At 42.1% G+C, this 19,360-nt stretch overlaps 2 protein-coding genes across 6 annotated transcripts in view; both read left to right on the top strand.

The window, feature by feature from the left end:
* The window catches only part of ITCH (itchy E3 ubiquitin protein ligase), a 64,043-nt gene extending 46,536 nt beyond the window's left edge, over positions 1–17,507 (top strand). For 3 of the 5 annotated variants that reach the window (XR_010744831.1, XR_010744830.1, XR_010744832.1), the window contains 10 exons: positions 473–632; positions 915–1,048; positions 3,204–3,344; positions 5,081–5,201; positions 6,146–6,250; positions 6,429–6,525; positions 6,896–6,968; positions 7,655–7,793; positions 16,078–16,153; positions 17,451–17,507. Coding sequence is in view for 2 of the 5 variants with exons in the window: in XM_066330456.1 (XP_066186553.1) it covers positions 473–632; positions 915–1,048; positions 3,204–3,344; positions 5,081–5,201; positions 6,146–6,250; positions 6,429–6,525; positions 6,896–6,968; positions 7,655–7,754 (931 nt within the window). In the remaining 3 variants the exon portion in view is untranslated. Of the gene's footprint in view, positions 1–472; positions 633–914; positions 1,049–3,203; positions 3,345–5,080; positions 5,202–6,145; positions 6,251–6,428; positions 6,526–6,895; positions 6,969–7,654; positions 7,794–8,521; positions 11,042–16,077; positions 16,154–17,450 lie in introns of those variants that run through there. The other 2 variants (XM_066330456.1, XM_066330457.1) reach the window with 2 other exon arrangements.
* On the top strand, positions 13,799–19,170 carry DYNLRB1 (dynein light chain roadblock-type 1). The gene is made up of 4 exons (XM_066330458.1): positions 13,799–13,847; positions 16,078–16,153; positions 17,451–17,618; positions 18,671–19,170. The coding sequence occupies exons 1-4, from the start codon at positions 13,845–13,847 to the stop codon at positions 18,712–18,714; spliced, it is 291 nt and encodes a 96-aa protein (XP_066186555.1). The 5' UTR covers positions 13,799–13,844; the 3' UTR covers positions 18,715–19,170.
* Positions 19,171–19,360: the final 190 nt, after the last annotated feature.

The raw sequence follows: 19,360 nt of genomic DNA on the forward strand, positions 1-19,360 counted from the left end.
TTATTTTCAGTTTGCATTAGGAATGACTTTAATCATCTCCACAATTAAAGAGATGCAGTTTACTGAAATAAATTGAGCCTTTGACCCAACTGTTAATGTCAAAGTAGAGTTTATTGAAAAAGTGACAGAAATCTACATTTAAATCAAAAGTCTTGACAAGAATGTAACTGAGAAGTGTGTATGTTAGTTGGCATTCCCCAACCCCGGATGTTTAGATCAGTGGTAGACTTGCAATGTGCTCATTTAGATAAGAGTCGGTTTTATCTAAGCCACTGACAGTTGTCTACCATTGCAACTTTGCATTTTAATATGTCATTTGCTGTAGTTTCCCTTAGGTGTCAGTGTGGGCCAGCTGCTCTCTGGGGAAGGAGGTAGACTGTGCCAACAAGAGCCTGAGTCAACATGAGTTAGCTACAGTAATTTCTGCTGTGATTTATTTTGAAATGTGTTTCTACTGTTTGTGTGATTTCAGGGAGTGGTTCTTTCTATTGTCACACGAAGTCTTGAACCCCATGTATTGCCTGTTTGAATATGCAGGGAAAGATAACTACTGCTTACAGATAAACCCAGCCTCTTACATCAATCCAGACCACCTGAAATACTTCAGATTCATCGGGAGGTTCATTGCCATGGTAAGTCCTAAAGCTGGAAGCAGGTCTGTCCTGTAATTTTCCTGTAAATAAATATTGTGTCATCAGATGGATAATTAGATAATCCATTTTTGAGTTGACAGTATCAAGTATTTTGGCTGTAACTGCTGTTGGTAAAAGCTACTTCAGCATATTGGCTATCATGGTACTCAGGTTGGTTTAATCCTTTGGTTGTCAGATTTCATGGGCACAGAGAACAGAATGTTGTCATATTAAGTCCTAAAGCATCCTTTGCATTATTTTGTATGTTTTTGTGTTCCTCAGGCTTTGTTCCATGGGAAGTTCATTGACACTGGTTTCTCTCTGCCATTCTATAAACGTATCCTAAACAAGGCAGTAGGACTCAAGGATTTAGAATCTGTTGACCCAGAGTTTTACAACTCTCTCATCTGGGTAAAGTGAGTGACTTCATTTTGTTCTTAAAATAGTAATACAATGTTTTTGGTTTTCACTTCTGCCAGGAAGTAGGTGTAAATCTATTACTAACAGCCCCACAGAAAAATATAATCTTAACATTGCAGAGCAGTATGGATTTTTTACTGTGACTTTAGATACAGAAAGCATAATTTGTTAATGCAGAGCCTTTCTGGTTCATTGAATATTATGTGCAGCATCTTGTGTTGTGTTTTTTTGGCTGTTATTAATTCTAGTTAGACTTACAGATGTGGCAGTCTTGAACATAGTTACAAATAAAATGGCTTAAGTAAATTCGGCTGAGACTTCTTGGATAACTGATTAAAAGAAATCAGCAAAAACCCATTTAATGGTTTAGTTAGAATACAAAATGTTTAGTGCTACAATAACATGAAGTTAACAAATGTAGTTTATTATTTACTACCACATCATTCTTCTGTTAGTCACACTTGCAATTTGACTTCAAGGTTGGCATTGAAGATTTAATGCTTTAAAGAAGTTCTAGCTGTTCTGGTATTTTTTCCCGAAGCTTAATGATTCCAGACCATTCCTACCTGCAGCCTTCCACGTCTGCATGATCAGGCACTTCTCTGTCTATGCTTTTGAAGAGTCCTTCTCTTCCACTCCTTTGCAAATTCCTCTCCAGAGACTAGCAAGTAAAAAGGATGTGGTGTTTCTAGATCACAATTATTTTGGAATTATGTATTACAGATATTTTAAGAAATAATTTTTAAAACCCCTTTAGCCTAAAACATTGTAATTCTGTACTGATTTCATCATAGGAGGATGCCGCGTGTTTTAATCCACGGTTGATGTGCATCATTTGTTTCAGTAACAGATTTTTTTTTTTAGTTAAAAGTGTTAACAAATATATTAGAAGAAAAAGACAAACTGAGTAATTTCTTTTTCTTCAGCTATAGTAAAAACAATTTCACAGAAAAATTAGTCTTTCTTGTGACTAGAGACAAAACATTTCACTTAAGAATCACACTAAGAATAGTTTGAAATGTGATTTGAAAACTTCATAGAAGGTGTGAGAATAGACTGGGGTTTGAAATGCAAAACTAAATATAAAAGCGAGGACTTTCATCTCTTGTAGTGGTGGTTCTTAGAAGGTTTATCTTAGATACTGAGGAGCAGAGAAAGGAGCATATGAGATGTTTAAGAATTGAGATAGGAATTTTGTTTGGTTTTCAGAGTAGTATGTTCTGCACTCCATGGATGTACTAATGTGCCTTCTTTTTAATTCAAAGCAATTTCTGTAGTGATAGAAATCTTCTAGGCTGGAGTCCAGAAAAGGTTTGGCCCTTTGAAAAAACACTTAAGGATGTGAAAATTGGAGAAAAGGCTTCAGCTCCAAGGCTGCAGTGTCCTCTCAGTCCAGACCCACACTTCAGTGTAGCTGAGCCTGCTTGTCTGTAGTGCTGCTTGAGGTATTCCTGAGTAAAAAACTGCACATTTACAGGGGAGAAGAGCCTGTCTGTCAGGGCAGACATAATATAGTTCCTCACAAAAAAGCAAATTTTGTAACTTTGCAGGAAGCATTCATGGGCACTTGTATCAGGGGGCTATTTTTCTCATTCCACAAGTTTGCGGATTTCACGGATTGACAGAGTTTGGAAGGGGAATTTGAGAGATCATCTGCCAAACCTCTGTGCCTAAACTGAGTTGGAGCATGTAGCTTCCGTTTCGAAAGGGATGGATGATGAAATAAAATCAGTCCTTCATCTGAAGCCTGCCTACCTCACCCAAGATTTCATGCAGTATCATGTGTTTTGGAAAGATGAAGTTCAGAAGTGCAGTTGCATTGTGGGGCTCAATAAATCACAGCCATGTTTTCAAGACTGGCATTGCTGTGTTACGGGTCAGGATAAATATCTGGATTTTGCACTTTATTTTGGAGGAAAATGATCATCAAAACCTCTGTATATACAGGCAGTTCTTCACTTTGCAAAAGCCTAAATCAACATATAAACTCCAAGTCTTCTTGCAAGGCCATAAATATTGTGTAAGGAACATTTCCTTATCTTGACTATTTACCTCAAACCTTCTACCTTGAGGTTCTTTGTACTTATCTCCTCTACTGTGTGCAAGTTCTCAACACAGTTATTTAAAACTGTATTTTTTTTTTCCTTCCAGAGAGAATGATATTGAGGAATGTGGCTTGGAAATGTTTTTTTCTGTGGATAAAGAAATACTAGGTGAAATCAAAAGCCATGATTTGAAGCCAAATGGTAGCAACATTCTGGTCACAGAAGAAAACAAAGAAGACTACATCAGGTAAGAATAAGTGAAGACTTTAAAATGACTCCATCATTTTCCTTCTTGAGTTCTAGCAACAAAAGACTGTCCGTGTAATCTAAAGCACTGCTGAATAATTGCTGATGCTGGCAACAAGTGGCAAGTGTTTGGATCTCATATTTGAAAGAGGAATATTCTTAGAAATAAGTTTGTAAAATCCACTTTTCCTAAAGATCACGGTTAGAAGAAGTCTATTTTTTTCCTAGAGTTATCTCAGTTTTGCTGAATACCGTGACAAAAATTATGACTGTCATGTGACAGTCATATAACAATATGACAATAATGAAATGTTCATAACAATAATGAAATGTTATATGTGTTTATTATTATTATATTGCTTCATAGCCTGTTGATGTTCTAGCCAGCCATTTCTGATTCATTTGGGGTTTTGAGAGGTTGGTTTTTTGGGCGTTTTTTTAAAAACATTTTTGGATGTCTTTGTGACGATTTTTATTTTTCAAAGATACTTGGAGTTGCTATTAGTTTTATCTGAACTGGTATTGTAGTTGTAAGTGTTATGACTGATGTCATAGGTTGTATTGTCATAAAGTAAGGATCATATTTGCAGCACCAAAATGTTTTAAAGCAATGGATTAAGAGTGAAGGAGCCTAAGAGTTATTAAGGAATAAAAATACTTTGCCCTGAAATATCCCCTCCTTCCTCAGTGTGCAGCAATACAGCAGCTCTGGTTTAAGGTGTGAACTTCAACATAAACGCTTGAAGGATGTGCTTGCAAAGAAAAAAAAAAGTCCTCACACATTGCAGGCACAAACTAAACTCAATCACAGAGAATTTTCTTCTTTGTTATGATGTGTTCCGTGAAGGCTTTTTCCGTGGGCAGGGTGAGGGAGTCAGGAGTGGGCTCTGTTTTCATCGCATGAGAAATCTGCAGACGTTTCAGTGATTCACAAAAGAGGTGGTGTTTGCACAAGAAACATACTGGCATTTGGCAGGAGGGAGGATCTGCAGAAAATCAGTCTTCTCTAATTTGTAGGAACCCAGGGAGAGCTCGGATTCCAGTTTGGTTCAGATTCTTCTGTCTTACTCCAAGTCTCTCTTTAAGTCCCCCAAGTTTCTAGGACTGAAATGAGAAATAGCCACCTCTCCTTTAGACTCCAGTGCTCCTGACAGGTTAGGCTTGAATTCAGCATAATATCTGCTTCTCCCTGGGTTCAGGTTCTCCGGGTCTCCTCCTGCCTGCTTTTCACCCTTTTATTAATGGAGAGTGGAGTTTCTGCCACAGAGCAAAGTTTCATGATTAACAGAAACAAATATGGAACTTTCCAAATGGACATAGTCACTGCTTGGTAAGCTGGCAGTCCTGCTGCTCTTCACCAGTACAACTTGACTTGTTTTTTACCTTGTCATGGATTACAACTGAGATTTCTGGGGAGAATATCAGACAAAATCTTAAATTCCTTGGGACTGCTGTGCTCTCTTTAATGTAATCAGTGAAGAGATGCTGCCTCTTCTTTGAGTCCAAAATACTTCTGTAGCAGAACAGTTGAACACTTAGGGTAATTTAGAGAAAAAATGAAATAATTTGCACAGAGTAAAGGCTACTGATAAAATTATACAGTGCTCTATCCCCAGAACTTTCCAGACCTTCCATGGTTTTTTTAACTTAGCTTACAGTTCATCTCAAAATAGGCAGAGATGTAGACTTGGGTTAGCATGGGTCATTTAAATGATCTAGATGTGTCTTCTTTTCCAGGCTAGTAGCAGAATGGAGACTGTCCCGAGGTGTTGAGGAGCAGACACAGGCTTTCTTTGAAGGTTTCAATGAAATTCTGCCACAACAGTATTTGCAGTATTTTGATGCAAAGGAACTGGAGGTAAAGGATTGCTTGGCTATTGCTGGATCCACGTCATTACACATAAAATAAATTCCCTTCAGTACATCTGAAGAGCAGAACTCACTAAGGCTGACAGCTCTTTTATAGGGAATATGGGGGAAACCTCATGGAATAGAATTAGATTAATGTGTTTTCCTTAACTTTCCTCTTTGCAACCAACTTAGATATTTTTAAATTACAACATTCTGTCAGCAGAAATCTCTTACTTTTTTTCAGTGATTCTTTGATTTGTCTGTGTTCAAAGAATGAGTAACTTGACAGAATGAGATATAAAACCAGATATACAATGGATGCTTGCATATAGATTGGGCCAAGTTCTTGGTTAGGGTTTGATCTCTCAAAATTATACTTTCTGAAGCATCTGTTCAGTTTGAAAAGTAAAACTATCAGAACAAAACATCCCATCCCTAGCGAAGAATTGTATGGCTGGGCAAAGATAAACTGGCTCGAGTGTCTACACAGAATCCCAGAATGGTTTGGGTTGGGATCTTAAATAATCTTGTGCCAGCCCCCTTCGATGTGCAGAGTCACCTTCCACCAGCCTGGGTTGCTCCAAGCCCCATCCAGCTTGGCCGTGGACACTTCCAGGGGTCCAGGGGCAGCCACAGTTTTTCTGGGCACCCTGTGCCAGGGTCTCCCCACCCTCACAGGGAGGAAATTATTCCTGAAATTGCAAATGATTACTCCATTTTTCACAACAGTGATGCTTTCTAATTTGTGACCTCTCCAAGTACACTTCATGAACCATCACCAGTCTTTGCTTATGGAAGTTTTGGATGAAGTTCAAAATTAAAACCAAATAAACTGGTTTTACAGGTGCTGCTAAGTGTGAGTCCAGTTGTTCTCTTTTGCTGCGTACGAGGTCACAGAAGGAAAGTGGAAATTTGTACTCCTCTGCTTATTTCCCTTTTTCTGCCCCAAAGGTGCTTCTCTGTGGAATGCAAGAAATTGACCTGAATGACTGGCAGAGACACACCATCTACAGGCACTACACCAGGACCAGCAGGCAGATTGTGTGGTTCTGGCAGGTTTGCAGATTTTGCTTTATTCTCAGACAGAGCACACCTGCAGAATGCAGATAGAAACTGTTACTGCTATCCCAGCTGTTTCCAACAGCCACATTACTGTTCATCTGTGGATGGTGATGATGTGAAATATGAAGATTGAATCTATACCTAAATGTTTATTTCAATTACTGTTTTTCAGTTTGTGAAAGAAATAGATAATGAGAAGAGGATGAGACTCTTGCAGTTTGTGACTGGAACATGCAGATTGCCAGTGGGAGGATTTGCTGACCTCATGGGTATGTATTAATAACCTTTCTAATGCAAGAGATACTTCTAAAAACTAAAAATAACCAAATTATATATTTATGGCATTTTAAATGAATTTTATATTAAATGTTGTTTTGTAAGCCATGCATATACTTGAGCTATGATGGAAAAAGATGTAAGGAATGTTTACAGCTCTTTATTGCACTTCAAAATCACTTCAAATTGATGCATTTCTCCACATGCATACTTTGATCCAGGCAGAGATGTATAGTGAGACAAATGTCCTTTCTCTGTGCAAATAATGGTAATCCTGTCTTTAAGCTTTGCATGCTTCAGGTGTGTGTTGTAGTGATACAAAGGTAGCTGGACCTATGCCTTGTCTATTGGAATTTGTTACAGGGAGCAATGGACCCCAAAAATTCTGTATTGAAAAGGTTGGAAAGGAAAACTGGTTACCTAGAAGTCATACCTGGTGAGTACATAACAAATCAGAATATTGCTATTGCTCTGGTTTTGGTGATCACAGTCTGCTTTGGCATTTTAGTAAATGGGTAATATGTTGAAATGCTTCAGACTCTGTGAAAGCAATCACAAATTGCACCAATAGACTATGTTGTTGAATGATAGCTGAATTTCTGAAAAGCTCTTGTGGCATGGCATAGATTCCATTGTGGAATCCATAGGTTTGTGTAATATATTGCTGAACAATTAAAGTAATTAACAGTACTGTCTAACAAGATAGTCCCAATCTTTTGTTATCACTGCACTCCTTAGTAAAATGGCCATATTCACACACTTCCAGAGAAAAGGTCACTTCTAGTCTTTTCTTTGGGTGTTAGTGGTAGGCAAAACCACACAACATTTTCAATTTGTATCTGAATGATGACTCTAATTAACCACCTAGAGGTTGGGCTTCCACCTAATAGGAAAAGTTAATGAAAACTATCACTGTATGAGCACTTTAATCCTAACCTCTGCCATCAGAAATACATACATTTGTATCAGTACTTAGCTTTTCTTGGGGTATAAATACCAGTGTCCATCTCCACAGCAAAAATTCAAATCACCCATATTCATAATGGATTTTGTGTTCCTATTGAATTCTTCATCTTTTTTTACTTTTTTTTTCTTTTTTATTTTTTTCTTTTTTTTTTTCAGTTTTAATCGCTTAGACCTTCCACCATATAAGAATTATGAGCAGTTGAAGGAAAAGCTGTTATTTGCAATTGAAGAAACAGAAGGATTTGGGCAAGAGTAGCTGAAATTTGCACCTTGAAGAATGTGAACCCAACACGATGTATGTGCTTCACTTCTGCTTGTTGCACACTTCATTGTAAAGTAGACATGAGTTGGATTTATTTAACAGTACTAATGTGTAAATAAATGGATGTTATCCTGCGGTTATCCACATTAACTCTGGATTTCTACTGAGCACTTTCAGAAATCAAATGCGCAATCAGATATGGCTACAAGTGACTAATGACCGAAGTAGAGGTTTAATACAGCTTTGGGCTCTGCTTTGTTTTACCATTCATTAATTAGAATGTGTCCTTAGTGACTGACAGATTTTTAACAATAGTTTTGTCTTTCCTTTTTAGTAGCATTTTTGCTACTGATGCACTGGGAAGTTCATTGGTGGCTGCAATGCTGCAGCAGCATCCTGAGCCTCTCAACAGCAATTTCAGAGCCAGCCTGGATCCACCTCTGTGCCATGAGCAGCTCCATTCCTTAAGCTCCTTTTTCTAACTCTAGTGTGGCCAGACTGTTTTTCCTTGCCTGGAGTCTGCTCATTTGCCAGTTGGGCTGAAGCTGCTGTTAAGGGGACGTCAAACTGTGGCACATGTCCAGGGCATAGCTTTGCTTTGGTTTATCCCAGTCCTGCTCCTGTCAGCAAAAGAGACACCTGCCCAAAGTTGTTGGAACACTGGTTTGTGCCCTCTGAAGGGTTCTGAGCTTTTGCTGTGTAATACATTTTAACTTTGAAATCAATATTAACACTGTGGTACTCCACTTGTTTTGCAAAAGACAAGCCCAGCTGGGATTGCACTGATTCCATTGAGGTTCCTGTTTGCAGGCTGTCAGCAGTGTTAATGGACATTACCCTCGGTGTTTTTCCTACATGTTGCAGTCAGTTTGCTCCGAAGAGTTCGTTTGGCTCTCAGGAAGAGACATGAAACGACTGGATTCAGAAAATTATCCTACTCATCATTTTTGCCGATGAACTGACATATGAGACTGGCTGAGGCCAAGAGGACTAGAAAATTGAGACATGGATTACAGGTTTTTGGGAAGCTGGAGCATCAGTAAATACTTCTATAAAGGTTGAAACTAAAGTTTTTGGGGAGGTTTCTAAGCTAATTTACCCTAAGCTGCTTACAGCTAGTAACTTTTGTAGCAAGTTCCTGTTAAATTAACATCTTTATTTCTTTTTAGAATCTGTTAATTCTTTTCTGGTTTACAATAACATTTTGCATTTTACTGCTCCTTTAGACTGAATGCACTTTTTGGGTCTGGTCAGCCCTTTCCCTTCCCCTGAAGGGGGGAAGTCAGACACCAGTGAAATGAGCTGTAGCCACAGTGAGAGAAGTAACACTTGAAATAACATGTAGCACATATTAAAGCAAACCTGCGGCTCAGAGCACTGAGGCAAAGAGCTGCATTTAAGACTCTTTCAGATGACAGAGCTGAAACAGGACAGTGGGAAAGTGAAAAGCTGAACATTCAGTCTGGAAAAGAGTATTTGTTTCCTGCTGTCTCATCCATCTAAACTTCAGGAGGGAAAAACTGATTCAGTAGAACCAAGACACTACAGGTTTTAACTGACTTCACAAGTGTGTTAGGATTCAGTGATAAATACTTTGGGAAGACAGGAGGGTGGGACTTGTCAGGCTTAATCGAAGGAAGGCCTGGGGAGAGGTGCTGATGATATAGAAATGCCCCTTGTTTAAAGTTTCACTGATGGTGAAAATTCACCTTCAGCTGTGAAGGGGAGAAGAATTGCCAACTTCAACAATATTTGAATCTATCACAGTATACAGCTCATGAGGAAAAAAAAGGCCTTATATATATTTTCTGTTTATATTAATTCCTACAATGAAATGTAGTTATCTAACATATTTACAAGAGAGATTAAATTAAGCAAGATAATACAAGGTTAAGCTATGAAAAAATAGTCTATGTTCTGCATATTGCTTTACAATTCATGTAGGGAACCTAGAACTATTGTTTATGTATAAATATCACCCAAAAGGCTGTCAGCCCTATATTTTTAAAATAAAGAATAGTTATAATTGAAATAGCCTTAGCCCTAGTTCTATAGGGTTTGGCTGTTGAATATTTTTATGGTTGAAATGTTTAGTTCAGGAAAAACATACCTGCTTGTATATATTTTTGATGTCCAGGATTCCACTTATTCCATTGTTTCTTTAATTTAAATGGCATGTTTATATGTCTTTTCTGCTGTACCAGGATGGGAGAAAGGGGGCTGGATATCCCAAGCACCAGATATGATTTAAAAATATTGCAAATAAAGAATTCATTGAGGGGGAAAAATAATCAGTGAAACATTGGATTTGGCCAAATATAAAAAGGTTAAAGCAGCATTACAATGTTACATTGACAATATTTCTGAAGGCACAAGTTCAGATTCTTTAGGCATTTGACTTGTGAATACTAATACAGCATTGCGTAGAAGATAAAAGGAATTGTACAAGCCACTGGTGCACTTTTCAGTTCTTTCTGGGGATCTGGTGAAGCAATACAGGGATGAGCCCAGAGCAGCTGCTGTCCCAGATAACAGGTTTTTGTGGATTGGATTTACAAGTGAGATTTTCAGTTGAGATTAATGAATTTGTCTCCCACTGCTTCAACTGTTTTAGCAACCTGAGCTGCATAAATTCATAGTATGTCACAAACGTACATAGATATGCAACTGTCAGTTGATCCTAATTACCAAGTATTAAAAGAAATTTTATTTAGACTTTTCCCTCATGAGAATGACATGAGAGAATGAAATACTGAGAATTAACAAAGCCTTATTTTAGGAGTAGCTCAGGAACTGTTCATTTACTAATAACATGCACAGTAAATACATCATGTCTTTATCTGATCTAGTATGAAAGTTTGGGTTTTTTTAAATCCAGTTCCTTGTGTTTAAAAAAAAAACCCAACCTTCTTTATTATTTTGAGAAAAATAAATTGTTTGGGGGGGTTAGGTGGTTTTGTTGGGGTTTTTGGTTGTTTTTTTTTTTACTTTCATTTTATTACATGCTGCACTGGATTTGTCATCTCAACTCTGTTACACTGGTATCTCCAGCCCCCTTTTTTGTGGTGTCTTTTAATTTTCTCCAAGAATCACTTGTGTGTGATTGTGTATATGTGCTCTAGTGAACTCATGTAGAAACTGGGATCAGCAGCACTGGATTGTAAAATACTGTACTGTACCGAAATTCATTGTCGATATTTCCTTGCATTGTAATTTCAAATACTCAGGTAACTGTAACAGTATCTCAGTAAGTCAAATACTTTTATAAAACTACTTAAAGAGCTGGTGGTCTGGTCCTTATTCCTTAATGGGACAGAAAATCCAGGTGGAAATGAATTGTTTGTGTGCTCCTGGGAGCAAGGTTAGGCTGCCTGGACTTGTCGTTCCACAAGGATTCTTTTCCAAGACCTTGTCCGCCCTTGTTCATTGCATTGGATATTGAACAGGAGATTTCGGACACAATTTGTGGAATTTAGTGCTTGTGGATGCTGTCCTGAGGAGTTAGTGAGGGCTGTGAGGCTGGTGAGGCCTGAGGGGGTGGAGGGAGGTTCTGCAGGAGTCACAGCCGTAACATCTCATTGCAGCACTGTTGCAAGGATACCGACAATGAGGAATGATACTGCAAATTGTTTGGATTGACAGAATGCCACAAAGGAGGGGGAGACGTTCCACTGGGACCAACCAGCCTTGTAGTGTCTCTGATCCTCCCTGAAAGGGGGAAATGGGATTTAGATTCTTCCTGTCATCAAAATCTCTCCTTACGGCCACAAGCTTACCCTGATAATTGAGATGGGCTTTGCAGTGAGGTTTCAGTGCTCACAGGGATGTCCCATCGGGTCTTAGGTCATAGGTTGGAGTTGATGATCTCAAAGGTCTCTTCCAACCTAGTTAACTTTGTGATTCTGTCTCAGGGGCCTGATTTTTGTCCAGTTTGGTCAAATGGTCCCTGGAGTGGTCATCCTTCCCTGAGGGTGATATTCCTTGCTGCAGACCTTCCCCCTGGGTTCTCCCTCTGCTGACTTTTCCAGGTGTTCCCACAGGCTTTAACACAATTTTGTCAGGGCCTGCAAATCCCAAGGATGATTTCCTGTCCCAGGCAAATACATGCAATAACAACTGCCTTTTTCTGCAGCAGAGATGTTGGTGTGGAGTTGCTTCCTCCAAGCTTTGAATGGGACCACTTAAAAGCATCCTAGTAAATTGTGAAAACCCAAAATTTGACACTGCTTTGGGCAGCTTTATATGACTACAGCTGCAAGGGTATTTCACATACATCTGAAGTTTATTTTTTAAAGGCAAAAATTAATCACAGTGCAGTGTATGATAAATATACATCTCAGTTGCACCATTTTTTATTCTGTTTGCTTTGATGATGAGAGCACTGTCAGCACCAGCCCTGGGTGGGGATGTTGAAGGTTTTGTTCATGACAGGATGGTTGTTTAAACAAGCCCATGTTTGGTTTGGGTGTCTGAGGGCAACTGTGCACTGCTTATTATTGCCCAAATTATCCACCCTATCTTACTATTGCCCAAATCTTACCATCACATACTAGAAGTTAAATGAATCCATGGCAAAATGACTTCTTGTAGCCAAGCTGTAAACCTTGCTGCTGGACTGCTAAGAGAGATTAGAATTTAACTGAATTAGATTGCAGAGTTGTAAATAGCCAGTAGAAGAGGAAATACCCATATCTCTTGGATCTCTGGCAATGCCTGATGCCATGTCCATTCTCCGCCCAACAGTGCACAAATGATAAGGGCTCACTGGAGAAATCTTGTTTTCACTAAGGAGAATGCAAACTAACAGATTGGAGAGGCCAGTGAGCTTACCTGCTGTGTCAAATCCTGGCTTTCCGAGGTGAAAAAATAATAATCTAAAAATACTTTGTGAGGACGTTTTACATTTCACCCAATACCAACTCTCTGTGACTTCTGTGGGAGCTCAGTGAGCCCCACAGTGTCTGCTGAGTGTCTGCTGATTCCAGGGTCGTCGTCCTGAAAGGAGCGTTCAAAGTGACAGGGAATAGGTTGAGACTGGATATTGGGACGAAAATCTTCCCTGTAAGGGTTGTGAGGCTCTGGCACAGGGTGCCCAGAGAAGCTGTGGCTGCCCCTGGATCCCTGGCAGTGTCTGTCCAGACCCAGCTTGGCTGGGGCTTGGAGCAACCTGGGATAGTGAAAAGTGTCCCTACCCCTGACAGGGGGTGGTGTAAGATGGCCTTTAAATGTCCCTTCCCACCCGAACCATTCTGGGACTGTTTCACTTCTAGCAGAGCCCGAGGTCAGGAGGGAAGTCCCAACTGCTGGTGTTGTCTGTAGAACAGAGCTGGAGTTACGTGGGATGCAGTTCTTCGGTGTGTTATTTTGTTTTACCGTGGTCATCCCTAGTCTTTTCCCCTTGGGAGCTGAGAGCTCTTCCTTTCTCCCTGGCAGGGGCAGCACACACCTTTACCCTCAGGACACGGACCCCGGGGCTGTGGCAGGGAGCTCCCTGAGCTTCAGGGCGCACCGTGCCTTGGAGTGGCTCTGCCCCTGTCCCGGGGGGGCTCTGGCAGCAGCTGACGCAGCCATCTAGGGGGAAAAAAGAACTCCCCAGCCCCGTTATGGAATCACAGAATGGGCTGGGTGGGAAGGGACCTTTAAAGGCCATCTCATTCCACCCCGTGCCATGGGCAGGGTCACCATCCACAATCCCAGGTTGCTTCAAGCCCCGTCCAGCCTGGCCTTGGACGCTTCCAGAGATAGAGCAGTCTCAGCTTCTCTGGGCAACCTGTGCCAGGGCCTGGCCACCCTCACAGGGAAGGATTTCTCTCTAATCTCTAAACCTCCTGTCTTTCAATGGGCACCAATCCCCCCTTGTCCTGTCACTCCAGGCTCTTGTAAATAGACTCGTTCCACCTTTTCTCTAAGTCCCTTTCACACAGAAGAAGGCTCGGGTTTCCCGCTGATGTCCCCGAAACGAGACCAATGGCCGCCGGGCGCTCGGGGCCGTTCGTGAGGGCTCGGGGCGTGTCTCCGGAGCGGCGCCGCCCCGCGGCCCGAGCGCTTCCGGGGCAGAGACGGGGCGGAGGCGGCGGCTCCATCATGGTGGGTGAGGCCGGGCCGCGCTCCGGGCGGGGCCCTTGTGCCGCCCGCGGGGGTCTCTGTCCCTCCCCGGCCCTCGGGGGCTCCCGCGGGTGGGGCGGTCCCGGTGCCGGTCCCGGCTCCCCTCAGGCACGGGCGCTGCCCCGCGGGTGGGGCCCGGGTGAAGGCGAGGCCCCGCTGCGGGCCGCGGGTGCTCTGCAGGGCCGGGAGCGCTCGGCCCGCTTCGGTTCGTGTCGGGTTGTGTGTCGGGTTGTGTGTCGGGTTGTGTGTCAGGCCCCCGGACGGGGTCGTGTTTGTGCGGGGCGGGCCCGGGGGTCCCGCCAGCGCCGGCCCGGGAGCGCTGCGGGTCCCGGCGCTGCCTCCGAGGGGCTCCCCCTGCCCCGGCCGGCCCTGGGGCACTGCGGGAGAGGCCGAACCTCCCCCCGCTGCCGGTCCGCCCGGCCCTGTGCCGGGGAAACGCTCGCAGCCAAACCTGCATTTCCTGCGGCTGCCGGGGCTCGTCCCTGAGCTGGCAGCAGGCAGGAAAAAGAGACTGGGTTTGGATGCTTAGTAACCGGGGCTGTATTCGTTCTGTTGTGATTGTATTGGAGGCTTCTCCCTGCTCAGATGTGTTGCTAACTATTGCGTGTTGATGAAACTAGGGATCAAAATATGTCAAACTTTCTAAAAAAATAAAGGCTGACCGAAGTTGCAGAGGGAAAATTGAAATTATCTAATAAGATGAATTTTTTAGGCAAACCTAGGAGCTCAGGTATTCCAGATGAAAATGAGAAGATAAAGGCTGCTACTGTACTTATAGCAAATCTGAAGGTGTCAGAGGAAATTTAAAACTGGTATCCTTCTTTACGGACGCTTCTTTGCATCTGAAGAGGTTTCCTAAGGTCCTATGAAGGAAAGTATTTAATCAGGACCTAAATAGTGCTAGTAAGAAGGCAGGGAATCAGATCCTAATTTCATAATAGATTGAACATTTTGCCACTGTATTTTCTCAGCATTTGTACACCCTTTAGTTTGTTCTTTGTTTAATTTCCCTTGTCTTCCACTTGAGAATAATCGAGCATTCAGAAATAATCAAGAGTTTTATGGAAAATACTTGAATTTTTCTGTGCTGGATCACCCAGAAAAACTTCTGCTTTAGGATGACCAGCTCAGGGGGTCTCATCTCTTATGAATCTCTTATGTGTTACCAACAGCACCCCGAGGAAAGTGCTGGTGGTGCTGAGCTGATGTCTTGTGCTGTGCTGTGTTTGTTGTTGGACAACATCTCTTCCCAGGGAACAGGGCATATGACATCTTTGTGCCTGTTTGCTGTGGGAGGAAGTGAAAAGGATTGTTCAGGGTGCCCAGGGAACACAGCCTTGGCCAAATGTCCCTTTTAGGTCTCACCTGTCCTGGTTTGGGTGATTCTTGTCTCTCTTCCTAAACCATTTCTGGGAGACTCTGTGATGCAGGATGTGAAAGATGCTGCTTGTTTCTATTTCCTTTAATGGGAACAAAAAATGCCAAAATCTCATCCAGCTGTGGAAATCAGCTCAGGTGCAAGGATTTCCCACCTTACTAGGGATGCCATAGTTACATTTTGATGGGCATCTTATAGCAGGAAAGTTGTGTAGAACATGCTGAAACCTCCTTTGATGTTTTTTATAGAGCAGACAAAGGACTATTGCCTTGGTCTCCCATTGCATTTTTCCGTTTTTAAGTTGTAAACTATTGCCAGGGGTTACGGCCTTGCAGCCATCCCAGCACAAAGCCAAATTACAAACAAAGAGTGATCATTCATTATTTTCCCCTCACTTCTCTTGTTTGTAATTGCTTTTGGCATTCATTTGATAAAAGGGAAGGTCATCTTGCACCCACAATGTATCTTTTTTCTACTTTTTTTCATAAATTCCTTATCCACTTTCAGAGATGGTTTTTGTTTGACACCTAAATTGTAGCAGTCTGACTGCAGCTTCCAGCAGCAAGTCTTCAGCAGGCTTGGGGAGGAGGAGAGAGGGAAGTTCCAGGATGATAATCACAAGTGAGTGGAGAAGAAAGGTAGATGGAAAATAACTAGAAAGATCATGCAGAAAAGGTGGCACCAAAGTAGAGACACTTGGCTGTACAAACCAGTGTAGGCAGTGGCTGTTTACTCATCCCTGTGCAGCTTTGTTTTCAGCCACGTTGTCCCAAAGCTTTGGTGGGAGGTAAAGAGCAGCTTTTACCCTGTATTGATTTGTGCTTTGTCTTGCAGGCTGAGGTGGAGGAAACACTGAAGCGAATCCAGAGCCAGAAGGGAGTGCAGGGAATCATCGTGGTTAATTCGGAAGGTGCTGTGTCAGCCTCACTTTTCTGACCTGTCACTTACTCCAGCCACCCACTTTGAGGGCTGCTGCTTATACCACTTGCAATTAGCTTGAAGTCTATCTTTGGGAGAGGTTTTCCTGCAGCCCAAGGAGACAGACAGTAGTCAGGCTACAAGAGAAAATTGGTTTCCAATTTCTGTAAGCTCACTTTATTATTTTAGGAAATAAATTAAAATAATTTGCAAAAATGTCAAAATATTTGAGTTATGGCAATGTCTGAAAAACATTGAGTCTGTGAAAATTTTAACCACTAGCACTGAGGCTCTCACAAGATGTAAATCTTGCTGCTGGGCCTATCCAGAGCGCTGCTGGCCTGGCAGACTCCAGTTCTTTAGCAGTGTCTAGTGCTTGTGGTCTCATGGAACTCATCAGCAGGTTGTCTCTTTTTGGAGTCTCTAAAGAATTCAACAGAGCAGCTCCTTTGGAGCACTCTGAATACACTGTGAGCAGCCCAAAAATTGAATATTTCCTACAAATAATCCTTAGAAAAAGTGACAGTAGCTACATGCGAATATGTTGAGGATCAGATCATGCAGCTTGGCTCCTGCTTGCGGCTTTTCTGTGATGGTTGAGTGGGTTGTTCTCTCTGTGCTGCAGCTGCAGTTGCTGGAACACACACCTGGTTCTGCTCTGCAGAATTTGATACCTGAGTGCTGTGTTTGACCCAGGAGTTGGACTGGTTTTTGGTTGGAAAACACATCTAATGGGGGGAGTGTAAGGGAGGGAAAGCTCTGGCTGAACAGTGTGTCTGCCCTCCAGGCTGATTATCACTGAACCAGGGACCTCCCAGGACTGCAGCAGCTCTTAGGGCTGAATGTTGGAGCTTCAGCCTTGGAGCTGTGTGATGCAGCAGCTGATGTCTTCCATAATCACTGATCCCAGCTTGGCCTAGCTCAGTATAATTTAACTGGCGTTGGGGAGCCTTTCTGAAGTCAAAAAGGTGTCCCCAGTCAGGAGAAAAAACTGCAGCATGAGTATTTTCTGTCTCCTCTACAGATAATTATTTTTGTTTAATTTATTTCTAACTCTCAAAATACAAAAGTAAAGCATGATGCTACTAGAAGTAAACAGTTCTCACCTACACCTGTGGTCCCACATCTCAGCTTTTTCATGTCTTGTTTTTCTTCCTGTTTTCCTCTTGCCTTCAAAGAGAGCACTCCTAACCCCTGGTGCAGTGACAACTGAGGTGTCACCTGGGGATGCCCAGTGCGAGGTTGGTTCTGGAAGTTTGTCACTGAGCCTTGCTGTCCCTCTCCTGCAGGTATTCCCATCAAGAGCACCATAGACAACTCCACCACCATTCAGTATGCTGGCCTCATGCACAGCTTCATCATGAAGGCCAGGAGCACCGTGCGGGACATCGATCCCCAAAACGACCTCACATTCCTGCGGATCCGCTCCAAGAAAAACGAAATCATGGTTGCTCCAGGTAGGAGACAGCAGGGTGAAAGCAGGAATCTGGGAATCCAGCAGGGTTTCTCTTGAGACTGACACTGTCAGCCTGGAAGCACTCTGACTGGTGCTTGTGTTCACATTAGATAATCCCATCTTGCCAAGAAGCTGTTCTACTTTCTGGAGAGTTGAAAGCTTTATCATTGACCTAAGTTTCCTTTGTCATGTTTGAATGTGGCAAACCCCTTCTCTCATTTTGTCTAGATTAAAATATATTAGATAATGCTTGAGAGAATGCTGCACCCTCTCATGCTTTGTTTTTCAGTATAAAACTCTAGAATTTGGAAAGAAATATGTTCTGGGAGCAGTTTCCAACACTGTGGACTAAGTGATAAGATAGTCCCAACTTCCCAGTTCTGGGAGAAGTATTAGAGCACACTGTAGCTGTAATAATGAGTTGTGGTTTACAGCAGCAGCAGCAGCAACCTTCTTTTCAGGCAACATCCTCAGTATTTTGTTGAATTCCAAGCTGGGAAGCAGCAAGATGAGTGCAGGTCCCTCATGTGGCAGGAATTCAGCCTCGTCCCTGTGTGCTCCCTGCTGGGATGGGCTGGTGGAGGGGCTAAGCAGGGGATGGCAGTTGCCCTAGGCAGGCATGGGTCAGGGCAGATCTTAACACAGGCTCTGGTTCATGCTGAGGCAGCCTTGGAGTTCCACAGGAAGGGTGGAAAGAGGAACAAGCATTGCTCCAGAAAAAACAGCTGCAGCCCCCAGCGTGCCTGAGGGAAAAGGGCAATGGCCACCTTTCACCAGTGTGGCATGTGCCAGTTACTGTAGTTTCCTGGCACAAGCTGAGCTAAATTCAACTGCCTTGGGAACATGGAGTTTCTAAAGCTGAGAGTTTTTCTCAGTAAAACCCATAAAATAAATGATCTGACACTTGGAGCCTGTTTTGCTCATTGAGAATGAATGTCAGGGCTCTGGAGTTCCCACAGCACATCAGAGAGATGTGAAAAATGTTGGAATTTACCATTTCTGTGAACAAATACCAGCAGTGAAAGAATAATTTTCTTTCCTTTTTCTCTCCAGATAAAGACTATTTCCTGATTGTCATCCAGAATCCTACTGAATGATTACACTGACTCAGTCTGGTTTTTTCCCTTCGCCTCTTTTATTTTCCCTGTTTTATTTTTTATTTAATGGTAAAGAATAGAGCATTAGTGTTAACTGTGCTGTGACTCTTCAGTAAGGTTTAGAAAAATTAAAGCAGATGGTTTTGTTGTCTACAAACAGAAAAAAATGGCGCTTTTTCTATCACAAGTTTTGAGGGGGAGCTGGTGAGTTGGAATTGGGCAGTAAAAAATGCAACAGATTCTTTTAATAGCTAAAATAATATAATAAAATTCTAGTAATAACCAAAAAGAGACTATTTGTATGCTTCTATGCTTCTTTCACCACTGAGCTGTGCTTTTACACTCTTAGTTTTGAATGGCTGTATATAGTACTGCCTGTCCTCTAGTTCTGTCTCACTCTGTTGGTTTTACTTCAAAAAAGTCTGACGATAAGAAATTAAAAAGTGTCACCAGTAACCAGTTTTGTCGTATGTATTTTTCTTCTTAAGATTTTAAGTTTTCTCATGTTTGGTTGAATTTTTCTTCAAAAAACACAACCTTTCTAGGACTGTTTGTGCTTGTTGCTTTCTCTGAACAAGGATTTGGCACAAGGGCATGTGCAGCACACTCACAGTTGGCTCTTGTGTTGTAGCGTTTTCCTACCACT

This window comes from Sylvia atricapilla, chromosome 16, assembly GCF_009819655.1.
Source record: "Sylvia atricapilla isolate bSylAtr1 chromosome 16, bSylAtr1.pri, whole genome shotgun sequence".
NCBI classification, from domain to species: Eukaryota; Metazoa; Chordata; class Aves; order Passeriformes; family Sylviidae; genus Sylvia; species Sylvia atricapilla.

What these genes read in the sequence shown, in the direction of transcription:
- DYNLRB1 (XM_066330458.1), top strand. An exon ending in CATCGTGGTTAATTCGGAAG is followed by an intron (nt 16,154 to 17,450) that starts GTGCTGTGTCAG and finishes CCTCTCCTGCAG; the next exon opens with GTATTCCCATCAAGAGCACC. An exon ending in CGAAATCATGGTTGCTCCAG is followed by an intron (nt 17,619 to 18,670) that starts GTAGGAGACAGC and finishes TTTTCTCTCCAG; the next exon opens with ATAAAGACTATTTCCTGATT.